The 17,689-nt window shown below is 39.0% G+C and overlaps 1 protein-coding gene across 2 annotated transcripts in view; it reads right to left on the minus strand.

The window, feature by feature from the left end:
• Nucleotides 1-17,689, minus strand: part of KIF19 (kinesin family member 19) — a 1,202,512-nt gene that overhangs the window by 574,890 nt on the left and 609,933 nt on the right. For both annotated transcript variants that reach the window (XM_044085136.1, XM_044085135.1), the window contains exon 4: nucleotides 1,480-1,567. In XM_044085136.1, the coding sequence (XP_043941071.1) occupies nucleotides 1,480-1,567 (88 nt within the window). The remainder of the gene's footprint in view (nucleotides 1-1,479; nucleotides 1,568-17,689) is intronic.

Consider the following 17,689-nt stretch of genomic DNA (forward strand, 5'->3'; position numbering starts at 1 on the left):
GCTTAGAACCACCTTTTATGGTCAACATTTCTTCTTACTTTTTACACCTATTTTGTCCTAACTCCATGTACTTTTAATGTATGCTACACTAAATCACAATTATCCAAGAAATTATTCTGAGTGCCACTCAGACTGCCCGCCAGTGCCACCATCTCATTCTGGCATACTGCACATAAAGTTCTAGCTCTTGACATATGGGTTTGAAGTCCAGTTCATTATAAGAAGTAGGACAAAGCTGACTAATAAAAACACTGCACAAGTTTGAAATGCAGACGCCCTGCAAATGCCTCACACACAACTCCATGTCCATGCTTTTAAAGTTGCGTATGGTGTCATTCCTGTCACTGTTATCATCACTGCTGCCTTGGGACTACAAAATGTATGATGGTGAATTAAGAAAACAGATGTTAATCAATACCACAGTCCAAAAGCAGCTTCTTTGTTTTATAAAGCCAATGTTGTAACCTGGATTCAGAATATGAACCCTTGTCTTGCACATTATACTGAATCTTGACTGCCCAGCACTATGTATTTAGACTATAGTTCCTGTTATGAAAAAAAAATGGTAAGAAAACTTAAGAGTCAAGTTTAGTAAGGCTGCATCAGTATGCAGGTTCACAGTTTTGGGTTAAAAAATGACAATAACGATGTCAATTGTTCATACAAGGATCTCTACCGATACACGTGCATAAGCCAATATTACTTTATAACTGAAAATTTAAGTAGAAACTACTTCTGCCAAAAACAATACACACATCTAATACAATGGTATACTTATTGTGTCTCCACAGCAAAAAATCTAGAAAACATTGGGAAAAAATTCTCAATCCAGAATCATCTCAAACTTCTGGACTATTTATACACTGCATCATTAGAGCAAAAAGCACCACCTAGACTTTGATTCACCTGTTAGGTTAATTTGTAGTACTCTCGGACAGACTTTTTTTGTACAAGCCATGTTGTTTTTTTACCCCACTTCTGCACCCATCCCCACTTCTCTTGTTCAACTTTACTGCCTTAAAAGTTTTGTTTTACTTTACTTTATATCAAACTTTTAGAGTGTAAATAGTAATGAAGCTAAAGGGAGTAGACAGCTGACATTCATCTACAATGTATATTAAAATACTCATCTCACAGCACACAAATGTCTTTAATGTATATTAAAATACTCATCTCACAGCACACAAATGTCCTTAATGTATATTAAATACTCATCTCACAGCACACAAATGTCTTTAATGCATATTAAAATGACTGTGAAATTTAACAACTTGAACTCTTCACATAATTTAAATTAGACAGCTTCCACTTTCTTGTAGTTACATGTTAGTTTTCCATCCTGGCTCATGCACTATGCCCTGTCTTGTAGCACAGCAACATGTATATATTTATATATTGATATGATAAAGTATTTTACATTAAACTAGTATCTTCACATAAGATAATTTAAATGTCACAAGAGCTTCATGAACACTGTACCTGTTGGTCCATAAGCAAACACTGTAGCATTGTATCCAGAAATTACTCCTTCAATTAGGCCTTTGGTTGTGGAACGGTACACTTCCTCCTAAAATAATCACAAATAACGTGTAAAGGAAAAAGCAAAAATGTGGGCAGTACAAACCAGAAAAGTGATACAGACATGCATACTGCTGTCACATAAACATCCACGTGCAGCCCACCAGATCTGCCATCAGCAGCTAAGTACCCCACTCTTCCTAAACTGCTTCTTTTCTATTACCTGCTTTAGGAATTTTACAGTACTACTTCCAAACAAGCTTCATTTCAAGATGAACTATCTTCTCCTCTTCCTCCCCTCCAACATGATCATTTGCAAGAAAACTGACAGCATGTTTCCTTTAAATTATGCACTTCCAGTTTCATAATGTGGTTATTAACTAGCCTGTTTGTCAAAGAAAATGTATCTAAATGTACTTTTGGTGAACTTCTTCCCATCTGAATCATTCATCAGGCATGGAAGGCATGGGTGCCGGAACCACAGAGTAACGGGGGGGGGGGGGGTGAGCCCCCCCCCCCACTTTCAACAACTGCCAAATGTGTCCTGAAACTGTTGCCAGAATAACTATTATACAGAAACATTCACTTTGACAATTTGGAGGTAACTACAAACTCAGGCAGACAGAAGATGATTTGATTAATACAATGTGTTTTTCCATTTGCCAGAGCTCAGAGTTACCATGAAAACACCTATATAAGTGTTTCTGAAGATTACCAATCAACTTCTTTCCACAGGAATTTTGGACAAAGCCAAAAATAACAGGGGAATAAAAGCTCAAAATCGTGGATAATTTTTAAACCTATTTAAAATTTTAATATACTTGGTTTTGCATAATTTTCTGAAATGGAATGTGGAACATTAATGTCTGGCATTAGTGATAGACTGTTATTCTCTGCATACCAGTCAACATTTAGTTAAGAATTTTGTACAAAGCCAAAATTCAGGGGTGGTTAATAAAAGGCCAAAATGAGGGAAAGATTTTAAGTATTACTTTTATAAACTTAACTGGTAGAATAATATATTTTGCATTAGCATGCATTTCCTGAAGGATGTGAAGTCTCATACTCAAATGTCTTGCGAGTAGACTCTTCAGTGGTTTGCCAGAAATCCACATGTTTTAAGAAGAACTGACCAAAAATATGAGATGAGAGGTATGATTCTGAGTGATTTACCAGAAAATCAAACATTTTACATGGGACAGGACAAAATATGAGATAAAATCGGGATGTTCTGTAAAATTCTGGACAGTTTATTTATTTATTTACTGGTTGCTATTTGTTTATAAGTGAGCTTGTCTATTTGACTCTTCAACGGCTATCCAGGATCGATTGCAGTAAAGTGCAATAAGGCATTACATTCATATGCATTCTTCATGCAGTGGAGAGGTATGCTAGATAATCCATCTGTCTATCCATCCATCCATAACCTCTTTTTGCCATTTTTGCACATGGGGTCAGGGTGTCACTTCAACAGTAACAATCATCTCGGGTCAATCTTCAGACCACTGGATGGCTAGCCGTGCCGCAGTTGCACACACACACACACACACACACACACACACACACACACACACACACACACACACACACACACACACAGACACACACATATGTAAGTATACTCTACGAGTAAAGTTTAATTTACATAAGTTTGAGCAGACCTGTGTGTTTATTGCCTTTTTCCCAAAGAGTACTGTGATAGGCTTTGACTGTCCTGTCTAATAGCCAGTTTTGGACAGAATTTTCAACAGAGATACATTTCACTGGAGCTAGACTGATTTCCAATGAAGTAATCATTTTGCTGTACTTAATTCTTCAGTCATTATCTTACAGTCACTTTATGCTATTCAGGATCATTATGAGGCAGAATGACTGGCTAAGATTACACCATAATAAGTGAGAAGGAAATAATCAAATGAACCCAGAGGTCTTAGCCTCCCAGATTCCATTGGGGTCTAGACATACTGAGTTACATTTTACAGCTTTTTTTTTCAAACCTTCTGAGCCAAAGATGGCCTGAATAAAAACCGGGGCTAAAGTAAAAGACACTCACTCTTACTCTTTATTTTCTTCCTACGTCATTGTAATACTCCCTAAATGGCCAGAACTGTAGTGCAATAAATGTCGAGGAAAAAAGATTATGACAATAGTCTGGGGGCTGCTTGGGCCTCAGAAGCCATGGGATTCTTGATAATATGAGGTACATTTTAGAGCTTTATCCCAGACTTTTATTAAAATTATGGCCTGGACAAAAAACATAACTAACAAAAGAAATACAGTCTTATTTTATTTCTTTTAGGAAAGCAAAAGTTGTGCCCAAGGCTTAATGATCAAAGCTGACATGAAAGTAGTTCCCTATAAACTGAGAGAATAAATGCTTGCAAAGATTCATGAATCATATCTTAGAATACTGTCTGCCTCCATGTCAAAAGACAAAAAAATATATATTCACCTTCTAGGTGTCCCTCTGATGTTAGATTGAGATAAAAGTGAATGCATAAATGGTCTCAGTCACATATTTCACACATCATACAGCTTGCCTACTCATCCGCACACCCAAAAGACAGCTACCTTCTTTGTATCCGATAAACAGAATATAGTAACATATTTTAACTTGATCTCAGATGTATTTTCACAATATGCCTCTTTACCTCTACCAGACAAAATTAGCCACACTTCTGATATTTGATTGTGACAAAAGAGAACAAAAATATCACAGTCATGTTTTCCAGCCTGTTGGTCCTAGATGGTACACTGCCCCTACACAAGATACATTAACTACTCCCAATTATACTCTGTATTTAAGCTAGAAAGCTTTTCCTTACATTTTAAATTATGTCATCAGGGCTACCCTTTTGGTTAACTGGCTACTATTCTTGAACAGGTGCTCGCTAAATATGGGGAAAATGTGTCAATTAAAAAGTTATTGTACAAAGAATCCATTTACAGTTTGAAATATGGTACGTTAATGCCTTTGGGATTAAATACATTGCGTAATTGGAAGTATTTAAACTGAATAATTGTTTTAAGGTTTTTTATTGATCATGTGATGCATTTTTGTAATACATGGATTGTGTTTTTCTACATTTTTTTTTTTTTTAGTTCTTGAAGGCTTGTATGCTAAGGTGCTAGAGTTGTATTAAAAGTTTTTATTGTTGGCCAGTCATTCATTGTTTTTTTGTTTTTTTTTTTATATTTTTCTTGTTTTTTTGTGGTGTTGGTGTTACTTTAGTGTGGTATGGTATATCCTAATGTACAAATCAAAGTAATGTACTTTGTGATGAATAACAACCAGGAGGTAACAGAAATCAGCTAAGAATGCAGTTACACTGAACTAACTGCTATTTAATATAATGAAATGCATTAATCTGGCATGAATGAATAAACTAGCATGTATTGCTGGCATAGATTGAAGAAGATCTGACTATGACCCTGATGGTTTGGCATTGATGAGCAGCACAGACACTTGAGACCAGAGGCAGTCAGGATAGATGTGCCCATCCTGATCATGTATGATACCTGGTGGACACTAGAAATTTGTGGGGTGTATTGTACTGTGGGGATGCAGGGAAAAGGCTAAGATGCATGTTTGTGCAGGACTGGGATGCCATAGCACACCAAATCCTGAGAGTGGAATGAAAGCATGCAGGTGGTGGGTATTCATGTAAAATCACTCCCCACCAGCAGTTGAGTAATTCTGCTTGGCCAAGTGGATGCAGCAAGTTCCTTGGAGACGCTGACGGGTCCCAAATAGCATGCAAAAAAAGAGTAAACAAATTGTTTACCTTCTCTTGTCGGTTTTCTATCTTACCCAGGAAAACTGATTCCAACTAATTTTGGAGAACATGTTAGAAATGCAGATGTTTTTGTGATTTTTTTTTGGACAAACTTAACCATTATTATTACATTTCTTAAATTCACTTCGGCATTTTAAAAGATAAAAGCAGATTTTGTTTTCTCTTAGCTGTGGTAATAATTCAGACTTCTATCAAACTGCCAGGTTACTGTCTCTTGCAGCTTAAAATTTTCCAAAATCCTCCCACCTTTTTCTTGTGTACATTTAAAAGTCTGTGCCTGTGGCTTCTGCCCCTTTTGTTAAACTGACTTCCAAAGTTTCTCCCTCTCCTTTTTCACTGCTATCTGTTGTAAAAGTTATTTAAGTACTTTCCCCACCCACTGTTTTCCCTATCCATAATACTGAATTCCCACCCAACAGATCAGTATTGCCCTTGAAGAAAAACGTCCTTACTACGTATTTATCTAGTGCTCATTTTCATACAGCTCCCATCTGCTTGGCACCCTTGCCATACTCTGAGAGGGTCTCGAGCTAATCCTGTTCCATCCTTGGCAGATATATTTGTTTTACTGTTTTACACTTAAGTTAAATATTTTGGAGTGCTACTGCTTTATTCTTGTTTTATTTGTTGATTTTTCACTTTAAATATTGGTGTTTTTACATTAAGAGAACTGGGATTGTCCATATAGTGGCAGTAGGTGGTGGCCTGGGCTATCTGAGTTGGGAAACACATCACAAAGTTGTAAGTGTAGTCATTTTATTGGACAGATGGATTAGAAGCCAGTTTCCTGAGCTTTAAGTGTTTGTGTAATTCAGGCATATTTGTATGCATGCTGATTATTTCTGCTCAATATCTAAGCTGTTTGGCTGGCTGCAATCTACCTGCAATTAACTGGACATACAAACTGATTTAAGTACACTTTGTTCTACACTTGCATTGTTTAAGATTGTACTGCATTTTATTTATTTATTTCATTGAATATTAATTGCATATAGTGGTCTCGCTGTCTCTCTGCAGCTAGCTTATTAGAAGTGTAGCCACCTGGTTGAATTGGGGGTTGTTGTTTCACTTCTTTGTAGTTCTGTATTTAACTCTTAGCCTAGGGGGTTTCTCTTTGCCTTATAAGTCTTAGTCACATCTTTGTGTATTTATTTCTGCTCAATATCTGAACTGTTTGGCTGGCTGAGAGCTACCTGTAATCAACTGGACGTACAAGCTGATTTAAGTACACTTTATTCTGCACTTGCATTGTTTCAGATAGTACTGCATTCTATTAATTTGTTTCATTGAATATTAATTGAATATTATGGTCTTGCTGTCTCTCTGCAGTTAGTTTTCCACCCTCCCTTTCTGTTCTTGTTGTGGTGTTAATCTTGGTGGCTTTGGAATTGCCCTTCCCTGCTGTAAATTTGTGTTTGGACACTCCTCCTGGGCCCATCTCATTTGCTCACTCAACTGAGTACAGTGAGATCATATTTTGATTTCAGACACTCCTAGCAGTCCCATCTCTTCAGCTCTATTCAATTGTGTACAGAGAGAGCATTTGGGAAGGACAACCCCTGTAGTCTCTTAATCTTGAGCTGTTCCCTCCCTCTCCACTAAAAAAAAAAATAAAAATTATTTATACTTTATTACTGTAATGGTCTTCTACCTTCTTTATTACCTTAGTTTGCTGTTCTGTGTGCTCTTAAGTGTTCAAGTGCTCTTATTCTGCACTTACTATGGCTATTCTAAGCATCTTAGTTTTGGTTTTGGAACTTGTTCTTTAGGCCAGTTATTTTACATTTAGGGTTTTTGTGGACAAACCCTTATCAAACCCTGCTCTCCAAAAGTCTGCCAAATATTCAAAGCTCTATGTCTGGACAATTCCCAACAGTTTCTCCAGCCAGCCTGGTCGACATGGGCATACTGAGACAATGCAGCAACTGCCTCATGTTCGCAGACAGTCCCCTTCTCCTAGCACATAATTCTTCTACTTGCGAGAGATGCATCTACATCAGTAAGATGGAATCCATGCTCTCTCACACCACAGTTAGTACTCCTGACAAAGAAGACATTGCCAGCACAAACATCACACCACCCACATCACAGAGTCACACACCCACCTATGTAGGGGTCCTCAACATAAACTTACCTAAACAAAAGAGACCTCCCACCAAAACACACTCACACACATTCCACACAAAACACCAATCACATCACATACCATAGTCAACACATCAGTGTCTCACAAACACAGCCCATTAGGCATAACAATAAACCAAACATACTAGTCATTGGTGACTCAATAGTGAGGCATGCCAATGTCCCCCTCACCAGGGTCAACAAGGAGAATGTCATGATCAGCTGTTTGTCAGGCGCTTGAATCCGCCACATCACTCACCACTTAAGTCTCTCCATAACAGGTACAAGTATGACTCTGTCATTGTCCATGTTTGGTATGAATGACTTGAGACATACCTCCCTGGACTACATGAAGAGACACATTACTGAGCTCTCAGATTATGTGCTCCAGGCAGGTATGACCCTAGCCCTAAGCAGCATCATACTTTCACCAAGAATGATACCACAATACCAATAAAAAAATATTGACTTCAACAACTCTCTTAGTTTCTGGTGTCTTTCAAAGAGGATCCAGTATCTGTCTGCCTGGGATGACATGGTTGACAGGCCTCGATGCTTTGCCAGAGATGGCCTCCACCTGTCACCCTTGGGGTTCCGGATCTTGGCCAAGGATCTTGCCTCCCCCATTGTGCCTTTTTTAGGCTATGTCCCAAAGACAAATCTTCCAACATGAAAGATCCATCAAAACGCAAATTGAAGGTCATGCTGTTCAATGTTAGGAGCCTTAATCTGAAAATGCACTCACTGCAGGCTGTCCTCACACTGGAAGATGCAGATGTCTGTGCACTCACAGAAACCTGGTTCAGAGCTGCAGAGAGCACCCCTGCCTTACCAGGCTATACCTCATTCCACACTTTCTGACACCAAAATGAGGTCAGAAAGACTAAGGGTGGTGGAGTCTCTATCTTCATTAAAGACAGGCACACCTCTATACTAGTTTACCAGCATGATGCACTGGAATTATGCCAGGTGCAAATGACAGTTGGCAAGATACCCATCCAAGTTATAGCCAGCTATAGACCCCCCTTTCCATGTCTCAGGACACCCACTCCTCCTACCTGGACCTACTTGACTCCATCAAGGTACCCCATCACAATCTGATCCTTGTTGACTTCAACTACCCCACCACAGACTGGCTGAACTATTCCTGCACTAATGCATTCATCAAACGATTCCTTGACTTCATCAACTCTAATGCACTAGACAAGCTGATCTCATCCCCCACAAGGGGAGATAACATACTGGACTTGGTTCTCACCAACATGGGTGACTGCTGCAGCACTCCCATAGTATGTTCTTCCCTGGTGAGATCAGATCATCAGTCTGTCTCATTCAAAGTTTCTATCCCACCCAACCCCTCCCCAGCCATAACCAGGCTAAAGAACTTCTCAAAAGCTGACTACAATCTCTTAAGGGAGGGTATCAGCAGCTTCACACCACCACCCCTTCAGAGGATGCAGACAACTATGCTGAATAATACACCAGTGCGATATACATGCACATGTACAACTGCATGGACTCAGCCATACCCAACAGAACTAAAACCTGCTCCTCAAGGAAACACAAACCTGTCTGGTGGACATCCTCTATCAACAGGCTTTACAACAAAAGGAAGAAACTGTTGTCCAAGGGTAAAAAGGAACAAATTCCAAATTGGAAAAACTCCCTCATCCACCTCAACAAGCAAATGAAATCACTAGTGAAAAACTTCAAAGCCAATTCTGAGTTGAAACTAGCCTCAGTAAGAAAGGGAAACCACAAGTCTTTCTTCAGTTATGTTATGAATCTCCATGGCAAAGCTCAAGTTTGTTCCAAATTAATACTTAATAGTACCACTTACACTGATCCTGCTGACTTAACCAACCTGCTATCTGATAGGTTCAGTGCAAACTTCACCCCTTATTGCCCCCCCCCAAAGGCCCAGCTGACATCCCTGATACTTGTCCCACACCTCGCATCTCCATAGATCAAGTGTTGAAGGCCCTATCCAAGGCAAAAAACACAGCTTCCAGGGGACATGATAGTATCCCATGCTGTATTTTGCACCCTCTCCAGCAAGAACTAGCTTCGTCATTGAGCACCATATTCCACCACAGCCAAATTAAAGGCTTCATTCCAGCAGAGTGGAGAACCACCATTGTCATCCCATTGCACAACGGTGGTGCCACTAGTGACCCGGGAAACTATTGCTCCATTAGCTTGACAAGTCTGACCTGTAACATATTAACATATTATGGAACATATTATTATGGATCTCATAAACAAGAACACAGGCAATCTCCAAGCACTTGACCCCACCCAATTCGGATTTGTCAGGGCAGATCATGCCTACTGAACCTAGTTGACTTCTTTGAGACTGTCACCAAGGCCCAGGATGAGGGAAAGTCAAAGTCAGTACATACAGCTTACCTTCATCTGGCCAAGGCCTTTGACACAATCCCCCACTCAGGCATCATCGAAAAGCTAACACAACTTGGTGTTAATCCCTATCTCATCAGATGGGTGTCCAACTGGCTCACAGAGAGGACCCACAAGGTCAAAACCTCCAACAGCAGACCTGTCACTAGTGGTGTTCTCCAGACATCTGTCCTGGGACCCCTACTGTTTGGCATCTACTTCTCAGAGGTCTAGGCAAAGACAAAGGGCCTGTGGCTGACCAAGTTTGTGGATGACTGTAAGTTGAGTGCTGTCATTGATTCCACAAATTATGTTAATATACTACAAGAGGGTCTGACAGCTACAAATAACTGGTACCAAAGTCATGGCCTTAAGTTAAACACAAAAAAATGTATTATCATAGCATTCAACAAAAACATGGCCCCTACTGATTACCACATCAACGGCAACCCCCTAAGCACACAACCTGTGGTGAGAGACCAGGGTACTCAGGTTGACAACAATCTCACGTTCAACCATCATGTGGCTGCAGTGGTCAGAAAAGCCTTTTACTTGGTTCATCTCATAAGTAAAGGGATTGCATATAGAAAAAAAGGGGATTACTACCTCTCTGTACTAGGAAGTAAATGCACACACAGCCAGGAAATGGAACAGCTTGTTGTAAGTTCACCAAGGCAGATTCAGTAAATCCAGGTAGGCACCAAACGAATTCAAATAATTCCTTTATTCAGAACCACAGAATAATAACACAAGCTTTCGCTCAGAGGAATTCTGAGCTTTATCAAGTGACACCATGCTGTTGAATCAGGTGTCTTATATACCTTGAAAATCCTAGGTTAATTAGAAAGCACTACCAATTAACATTTTAAAGAGACTGTGCACTATTCCGCATGCTTAAAAATTCCTTTAAAACAAAATATATAAAAAAATATAATAGATTGCTTAAAATAATGCATTAATGCATCTGTCACTACTAAAAATGCTAACAGCTTAAAAATAAACAAAACATTGTGCACTGTTACCATAGTGTTTAACTTTGTAATAAAATTTGCTTTGTGCAAAAAGTTGCACTTCTTTTGAAAATTGGGATAAGATGGAGTGACTTGACGTACCAACTGTTGTTCGTGTAAGTATAATATAAGGCTAATGTCTAGTATGGGTATGACAATATTTTCCTTTTCTTGGTCTTGTTGACAACCCTGCTGGAAAAAGAACACTATATCTTAACCAAGTTAAACTATGCTGTACAATAGGTCTTTCCTTAACATAGACTTTGTATAGTGTAGCATTAAGTGAAAATCATGCCCATGTGTATGAGTACTTGCCATAAGTAATTGTGTGGGGAATGTCAAACTAAAGTCTTGCCCTTCTTAGTTTCAATAGCGGCTTGATACTGATCAAACCGTTAAGCCCAGGGGGTCTCCCAGCATCTAACTTTAATTGCCAGAGGAGTTCTCGATATTCTAAGTTGATTCACAATCACCCCCCCTGGCATCAGGCTTAACTTGCTCCAGTACCATAAATTTCAGTTTTATGTTTGGACAGGTCAGGGAGTGCTTATAAAAAGCGTTGGTTTCCTTCTTTTTGTTTATATCATAAAAATGCTCGTATATCCGCCAGGATTTTCAGCAGAACCCCGGGAGGCCCGGGGTTTGGGGACACAAACAGGCACCCAGGGCATGGACCCGCAGGTAGTGAATGAGGAAAGTTTTTTTGAAGTAACACTAAACACTTCAAACACAGAATTTGCTGTGGACCACATTAACAGTATTAAAGGCAATGGTATCGGGGGCCTTAATGACATGTGTACTATTTTAAGAAAGGATAACTTTGCCATTTATAATTACACTGACTTAGAACTGGATGACTGGGTGTTTGACGTGTTCACGCATGGCTTGCAATTTGTGCCTTCTAGACCTATGAATCTTTCACAGTCCCTGGCTGAGTTAAAACTCTTTACCAGGGGTTTGAATTTAACACACTATTTTAAGGGGCAGCAATTTATGGAGACAGGTCCAAGCTGCAGAAGTGTATTTAACCCCCCACTACACCCACTCATATCTTTTTTTGAGAATTTGGTGGAAAAGGATTTTAGGAAAATATCTATGGACAGAAAGACTTCATTAGCTGGCAACTTCTCTAAAGAAGGGTTCAACTTTATTAAACAGTTAAAGGACGAAAATGTAAGGATAATGAAGCCGGACAAAGGCGGAGGAGTAGTGTTGATGTTTGCTGCAGACTATGAGGCTTACATTCATAACATGCTTCAAAATGATGGGCAATATTCAACAGTCTCACGAAATGAAGTCAATATTGCTCTAGCGCAAATCAACTACCATTTGTACGATTTATTGCTGCAAAATTCCATCAATGAGAAGCTCTACAATTATTTACATGTAGAAAAACCAAGGATACCGGTTTTGTTTGGCATCCCTAAAATTCATAAGGGAACTAACCCACCAGCATTCAGGCCAATAGTGGTAGGGGCAGGAGGAATCACAGAGCCCATCAGTAAATTTATTGATTGTTTGACTAAGAGATTCACCCCCCTGCTTACGCATGTATGCAAGGACTCCTGGCACTTTCTGTGTGATTTTCCTACTACCAAGTTTTCTCCTGACCTGTTGCTGGTGACCATTGACATCAAGGATCTCTTTTCTAGCATTCCACATGATGAGGGTCTGGACTGGTTTGGTTAGTTTCTCACCAATGAAACCGATTTGAACAACAGACTAAGCAACTTGGTCATTGAATTCATGGAAATCGTATTACGTAACAACTTCATCTTTTTCAATGGAGAAATCTTCAAGCAAAGTAAAGGAGTAGCAATGGGGGCATCCTGTGCCACCTTTTACGCCAACGTGGTGCTTCACGTATGGGAGCACAAGTTTGTATTGATCCCCCCTTGGGAGCAACATCTACTACTCTACAGACGTTACCTTGATGACATCTGCATCTTGTGGCAAGGGTCTGAGGATGAGCTTTTGAGGTTTTTTGCTCACATCAATGCAAGTACCAATTTTCTGCAGTTCACTCACTCCACTGATCCAGACCAATTGCATTATTTGGATGTCACCATATACAAAAATTACTTGGAGAACAGTTTTCAATCTAAGCTGTATCGAAAACCTACTTTTTCCAACTCTGTTCTGCACTTTGAGAGTGCACATCCTTTTCCAGAAAAAAGGCATTGTCAAAGGACAACTCATCAGAGCAAGCAGGATTTGCAGTGGACATGACGACTACATGGCAGAGGTCAGGTTTTTGGAAAGTCTGTTCTTAGAAAGGGGCTATCCTCTGGACCTCTTCAAAAGCCTGGTCGAGGAGGTAAATTCCAAAAGAGGAACTGTCTATCCACCCCTTCTGGGTAAGGGAACGGGCATACCAGCCAGCTCTGTTCCCGTTATCAACAATGAATTTAAGAACAGTTTTATCTACACCTACTCTTTGCACTCAAGGGAAATGGAGGAATCTGTAAGAAAGTACTGGCTTGTACTTGCCCTCTTTGAAGAGTTTAAGGGGCTATTGCCTGACCAACCTTCATTTGTAAAGAGAAGGGGTACCAATCTCAAGGAAATGTTTGAGAAAAAGCAGAACATTACAAGGAAAACTAACCCAGCAAGAAAGTGAACATTTAAATGTGGGGCATGTAGCCAATGCCATGCCATCTTGGAAGAAAAAAGTATCACCATTCCATCCAGAAGGTTTAAAATCTACCCCGCAGGGCATTTCACATGTGGTAGCAAGGGGGTGGTCTATTTAGGCTTCTGCACCACATGCAGCAGTTTCTATGTAGGCAAAACGGAAAGGGAATTCCGCAAGCGGATATATGAGCATTTTTATGATATAAACAAAAAGAAGGAAACCAACGCTTTTTATAAGCACTCCCTGACCTGTCCAAACATAAAACTGAAATTTATGGTACTGGAGCAAGTTAAGCCTGATGCCAGGGGGGGTGATTGGGAATCAACTTTAGAATATCGAGAACTCCTCTGGCAATTAAAGTTAGATGCTGGAAGACCCCATGGGCTTAACGGTTTGATCAGTATCAAGCCGCTATTGAAACTAAGAAGGGCAAGACTTTAGTTTGACATTCCCTACACAATTACTTATGGCAAGTACTCATACACATGGGCATGATTTTCACTTAATGCTACACTATACAAAGTCTATGTTAAGGAAAGACCTATTGTACAGCATAGTTTAACTTGGTTAAGATATAGTGTTCTTTTTCCAGCAGGGTTGTCAACAAGACCAAGAAAAGGAAAATATTGTCATACCCATACTAGACATTAGCCTTATATTATACTTACACGAACAACAGTTGGTACGTCAAGTCACTCCATCTTATCCCAATTTTCAAAAGAAGTGCAACTTTTGCACAAAGCAAATTTTATTACAAAGTTAAACACTATGGTAACAGTGCACAATGTTTTGTTTATTTTTAAGCTATTAGCATTTTTAGTAGTGACAGATGCATTAATGCATTATTTTAAGCAATCTATTATATTTTTTATATATTTTGTTTTAAAGGAATTTTTAAGCATGTGGAATAGTGCACAGTCTCTTTAAAATGTTAATTGGTAGTGCTTTCTAATTAACCTAGGATTTTCAAGGTATATAAGACACCTGATTCAACAGCATGGTGTCACTTGATAAAGCTCAGAATTCCTCTGAGCGAAAGCGCTTGTGTGTTATTATTCTGTGGTTCTGAATAAAGGAATTATTTGAATTCGTTTGGTGCCTACCTGGATTTACTGAATCTGCCTTGGTGAACTTACAACAAGCTGTTCCATTTCCTGGCTGTGTGTGCATTTACTTCCTGGTTTGGTTCTCTGCTGTTTGTTTGACCTCTCTGTACTACTCAAACATTAGACCTATAACTGAGTATAACACCCCTTTTGGTATGTACCTCTCCAAACACCTGTACCAACTGGAAAGGCCACAGAAATACCTCCCCAAGAGAATCCATGGCCTCCAACACCTGTCTTATGCAGACAGGCTCAAATCACTATCACTTTACTCAGTATCATACAGATTGCTCAGAGGTGATCTGTGTCTCGCCTACAAGGCAATAACAGACCCTGCCCTACTAGAGATGCTCCATATCAGTAAGTTTAACTCCTCATGCATTACCCACTCGATAGACCTAAATCTAATATGCACCATCAACAAAACCTGCTGGAGAGACAGGTTTGTCTCCCACAGGCTGCCTCATCTCTGGAATAGACTTCCCATACATGTCAAACAGAGTACCTCACTGATCCTCTTCAAGCACAACCTTGATGAGTGGATGGGAAACCATAAATTTGTCACAGGGGTTACACCTTTGTCTGTCATTGATAGGGGTAACAGGTGCTGACTGAGCTTTCTTTTTTGGGGATAAACTCTTGGCTAGGCTTATGAGGGCCCCAGGGCCATTAGTCTGGTAACCTCCTATGATCCTATGATCATCATGCAGCAGTGGTTAGTAGTGCCCTGTATAAACACAGACAGTTAGAAACCAAATATACCCTATAAAACCACCTCTAAAACTGTACTAGTAACTTGGTGAGTGGAGAGCAGCTACTTTGTGCGGTGAGTAGCATAGAGCAGCTAGTTTATGTGTTGAGGGGCTCTGCCCCTTTACTTTAATATTATATAGCACGGTATAGTCTCTAGTCCCAAAAGCACTCTTAGTCAACCCACTATCAATCCCATTTGCAATGCACCCTTGTAGTTAACCCACTAAAGAACCTAACATCATAGATATGAGCTTTCCCATTTTCTCGACCGCCAGTTTGGTGGATATTGAAATACTGAGACAATGTAACAATTGTCTTAGGTTCACTGACAACTATTTAATCCTCAAAGAAACAAATACAGTATGTGAGAAATGTATATACACAGTGTCTCGAGAGGCAAAATTCTTGCATCCACTCCTAAAAACAATCTGGTTGGCAAAGACACATACTCTGCATCCACCACACACACAGTACATACTCCACACATAGATCTACTTATGCTGAGGCACGTAACTGCAATCTTCTCAAACCTCAAAGCCCTCCTGCACATTCCACCTGCAAAAACTATCCTCAGCAAACCTGAAAGCATTCAACAGAAATAACGCCTAATGCTGTACATACAGCCACACCTAGTGGAACGTCATCTACCAAGCCCATAAGGCAAGCCAATACACTACATAGGACTCTAGTCACAGGGGACATCTCTATATGATACACTGATACCCCACTAAACAGGCTGAATCAGTTGCCTATCAGGAGCCAGGATCTGCCAAGTTACGCATGCAGTCTAGTCACGGCACCACAGATAACAGCAGATTCAGTCATAGTCCACATAGGTGTAAATCATCTAAGATGTACCTCCCTTGACTATATGAAGAAAGAAATTATAGAGCTTTCGGACTATGTGTCACAGGCTGGTAGGTGCCCAGCATTGAGTAGCATCCTACTTTAACTCAGGATGATCCCACAATATAAACAGAAGATAACTGACTTTAATTTGGCTTAGGTTTAGATGTTATTTTAGGGGGATACAATTTTTGTCAGAGTAGGAGGGCATGGTTAATAAACTAAATTTCTTTCCAAGAATGAACTGTACCTCTCCCCTCTAGGTGTTTGAATATATGCTAAAACATTGTCCTCCCTCCACAGAGCCTTTTTTAGGCAATACCAAATTGCCAAACCTTCCAACATAGCTAGATTTCCCCAAGGAAGTCTAAAGGTAGTATTGCTCAACGCCAGGAGTCTAAAACAGAAGCTCCACTCACTCCAAGCTCTACTCACCTTGCAGAATGCAGACATCTGTGAAATTATGGAGACATGGTTTAAAGCTACTGACGGTACCCCATCATTGCAAGTTTCAGTATCTTCCATGCATCTAGACCAGCAATTGCACAGACAAGGACTAAAAGTGAAAAGTGTCTTGATCTACATCAACAACAAGCATACCTCTTGCTTAAACTGGATGACACATTGGAGTTTCTCCATGTCCAGATTACCATAAAGAGAGTCCCATATAATATCCTAGCAAGTATTAGAAGCTAATAAACCCCCTGGGTTAAATGACCACATTTCTATTTTAACCCTTTTAAAGCTTAGATCAGCTAAATTCTAATAACACAGTTCTGAACTTTACAGTTTAAGATAATATTAATATTTTTAATACGTTAGTACATGGAGTTACAGTTCATTATATACATATATTAGCAAGTTCAGGATATTATTTTATATATTATTGTTTTTATTTTATACCATCATTATATACATATATATATATATATAAATAAATATATATATATATATATATATATATATATATATATATATATATATATATATATATATATATATATATATATAGATATATATATATATATATATATATATATATATATATATATATATATATATATATATATATATATTTTATGTTTATATATTTATAAACAAATATTTTAAATGTATTTAAACATGCTTTGATAGTGTGGATATGAATTACTAATATGGATTTTATATTTTGTCAAGACATGTCAGATGACATTTTACCTGTTTTTTATGTGGTTGTATGGCTTTAAGCATTTTAATTAGCTAATTATTAGCTTGGCTGAATGCATAAAAAGATAGTTGCTATGTGTTTTAAACATTTTGTCTGATGAAGTTTGAGGGATACTTGGACGAAAAAAACATTGATATTGCTACAGCGTTAATTTTATGTCAAGTAAAACACTGTATTTTCTGCTTGTGCTCTTCTTAGTCCAGTTTTTGGTTCATTGGTTTTTGCCTGGACTGGCTCTGCTGTTTGTTTATTATCCTAGTAAGCTATAACTTACCATCCCATGAACTCCAAAGCTT

This window comes from Protopterus annectens, chromosome 10.part0 (assembly GCF_019279795.1).
Source record: "Protopterus annectens isolate FY-2018-M chromosome 10.part0, PAN1.0, whole genome shotgun sequence".
In the NCBI taxonomy this organism is placed as follows: Eukaryota; Metazoa; Chordata; order Ceratodontiformes; family Protopteridae; genus Protopterus; species Protopterus annectens.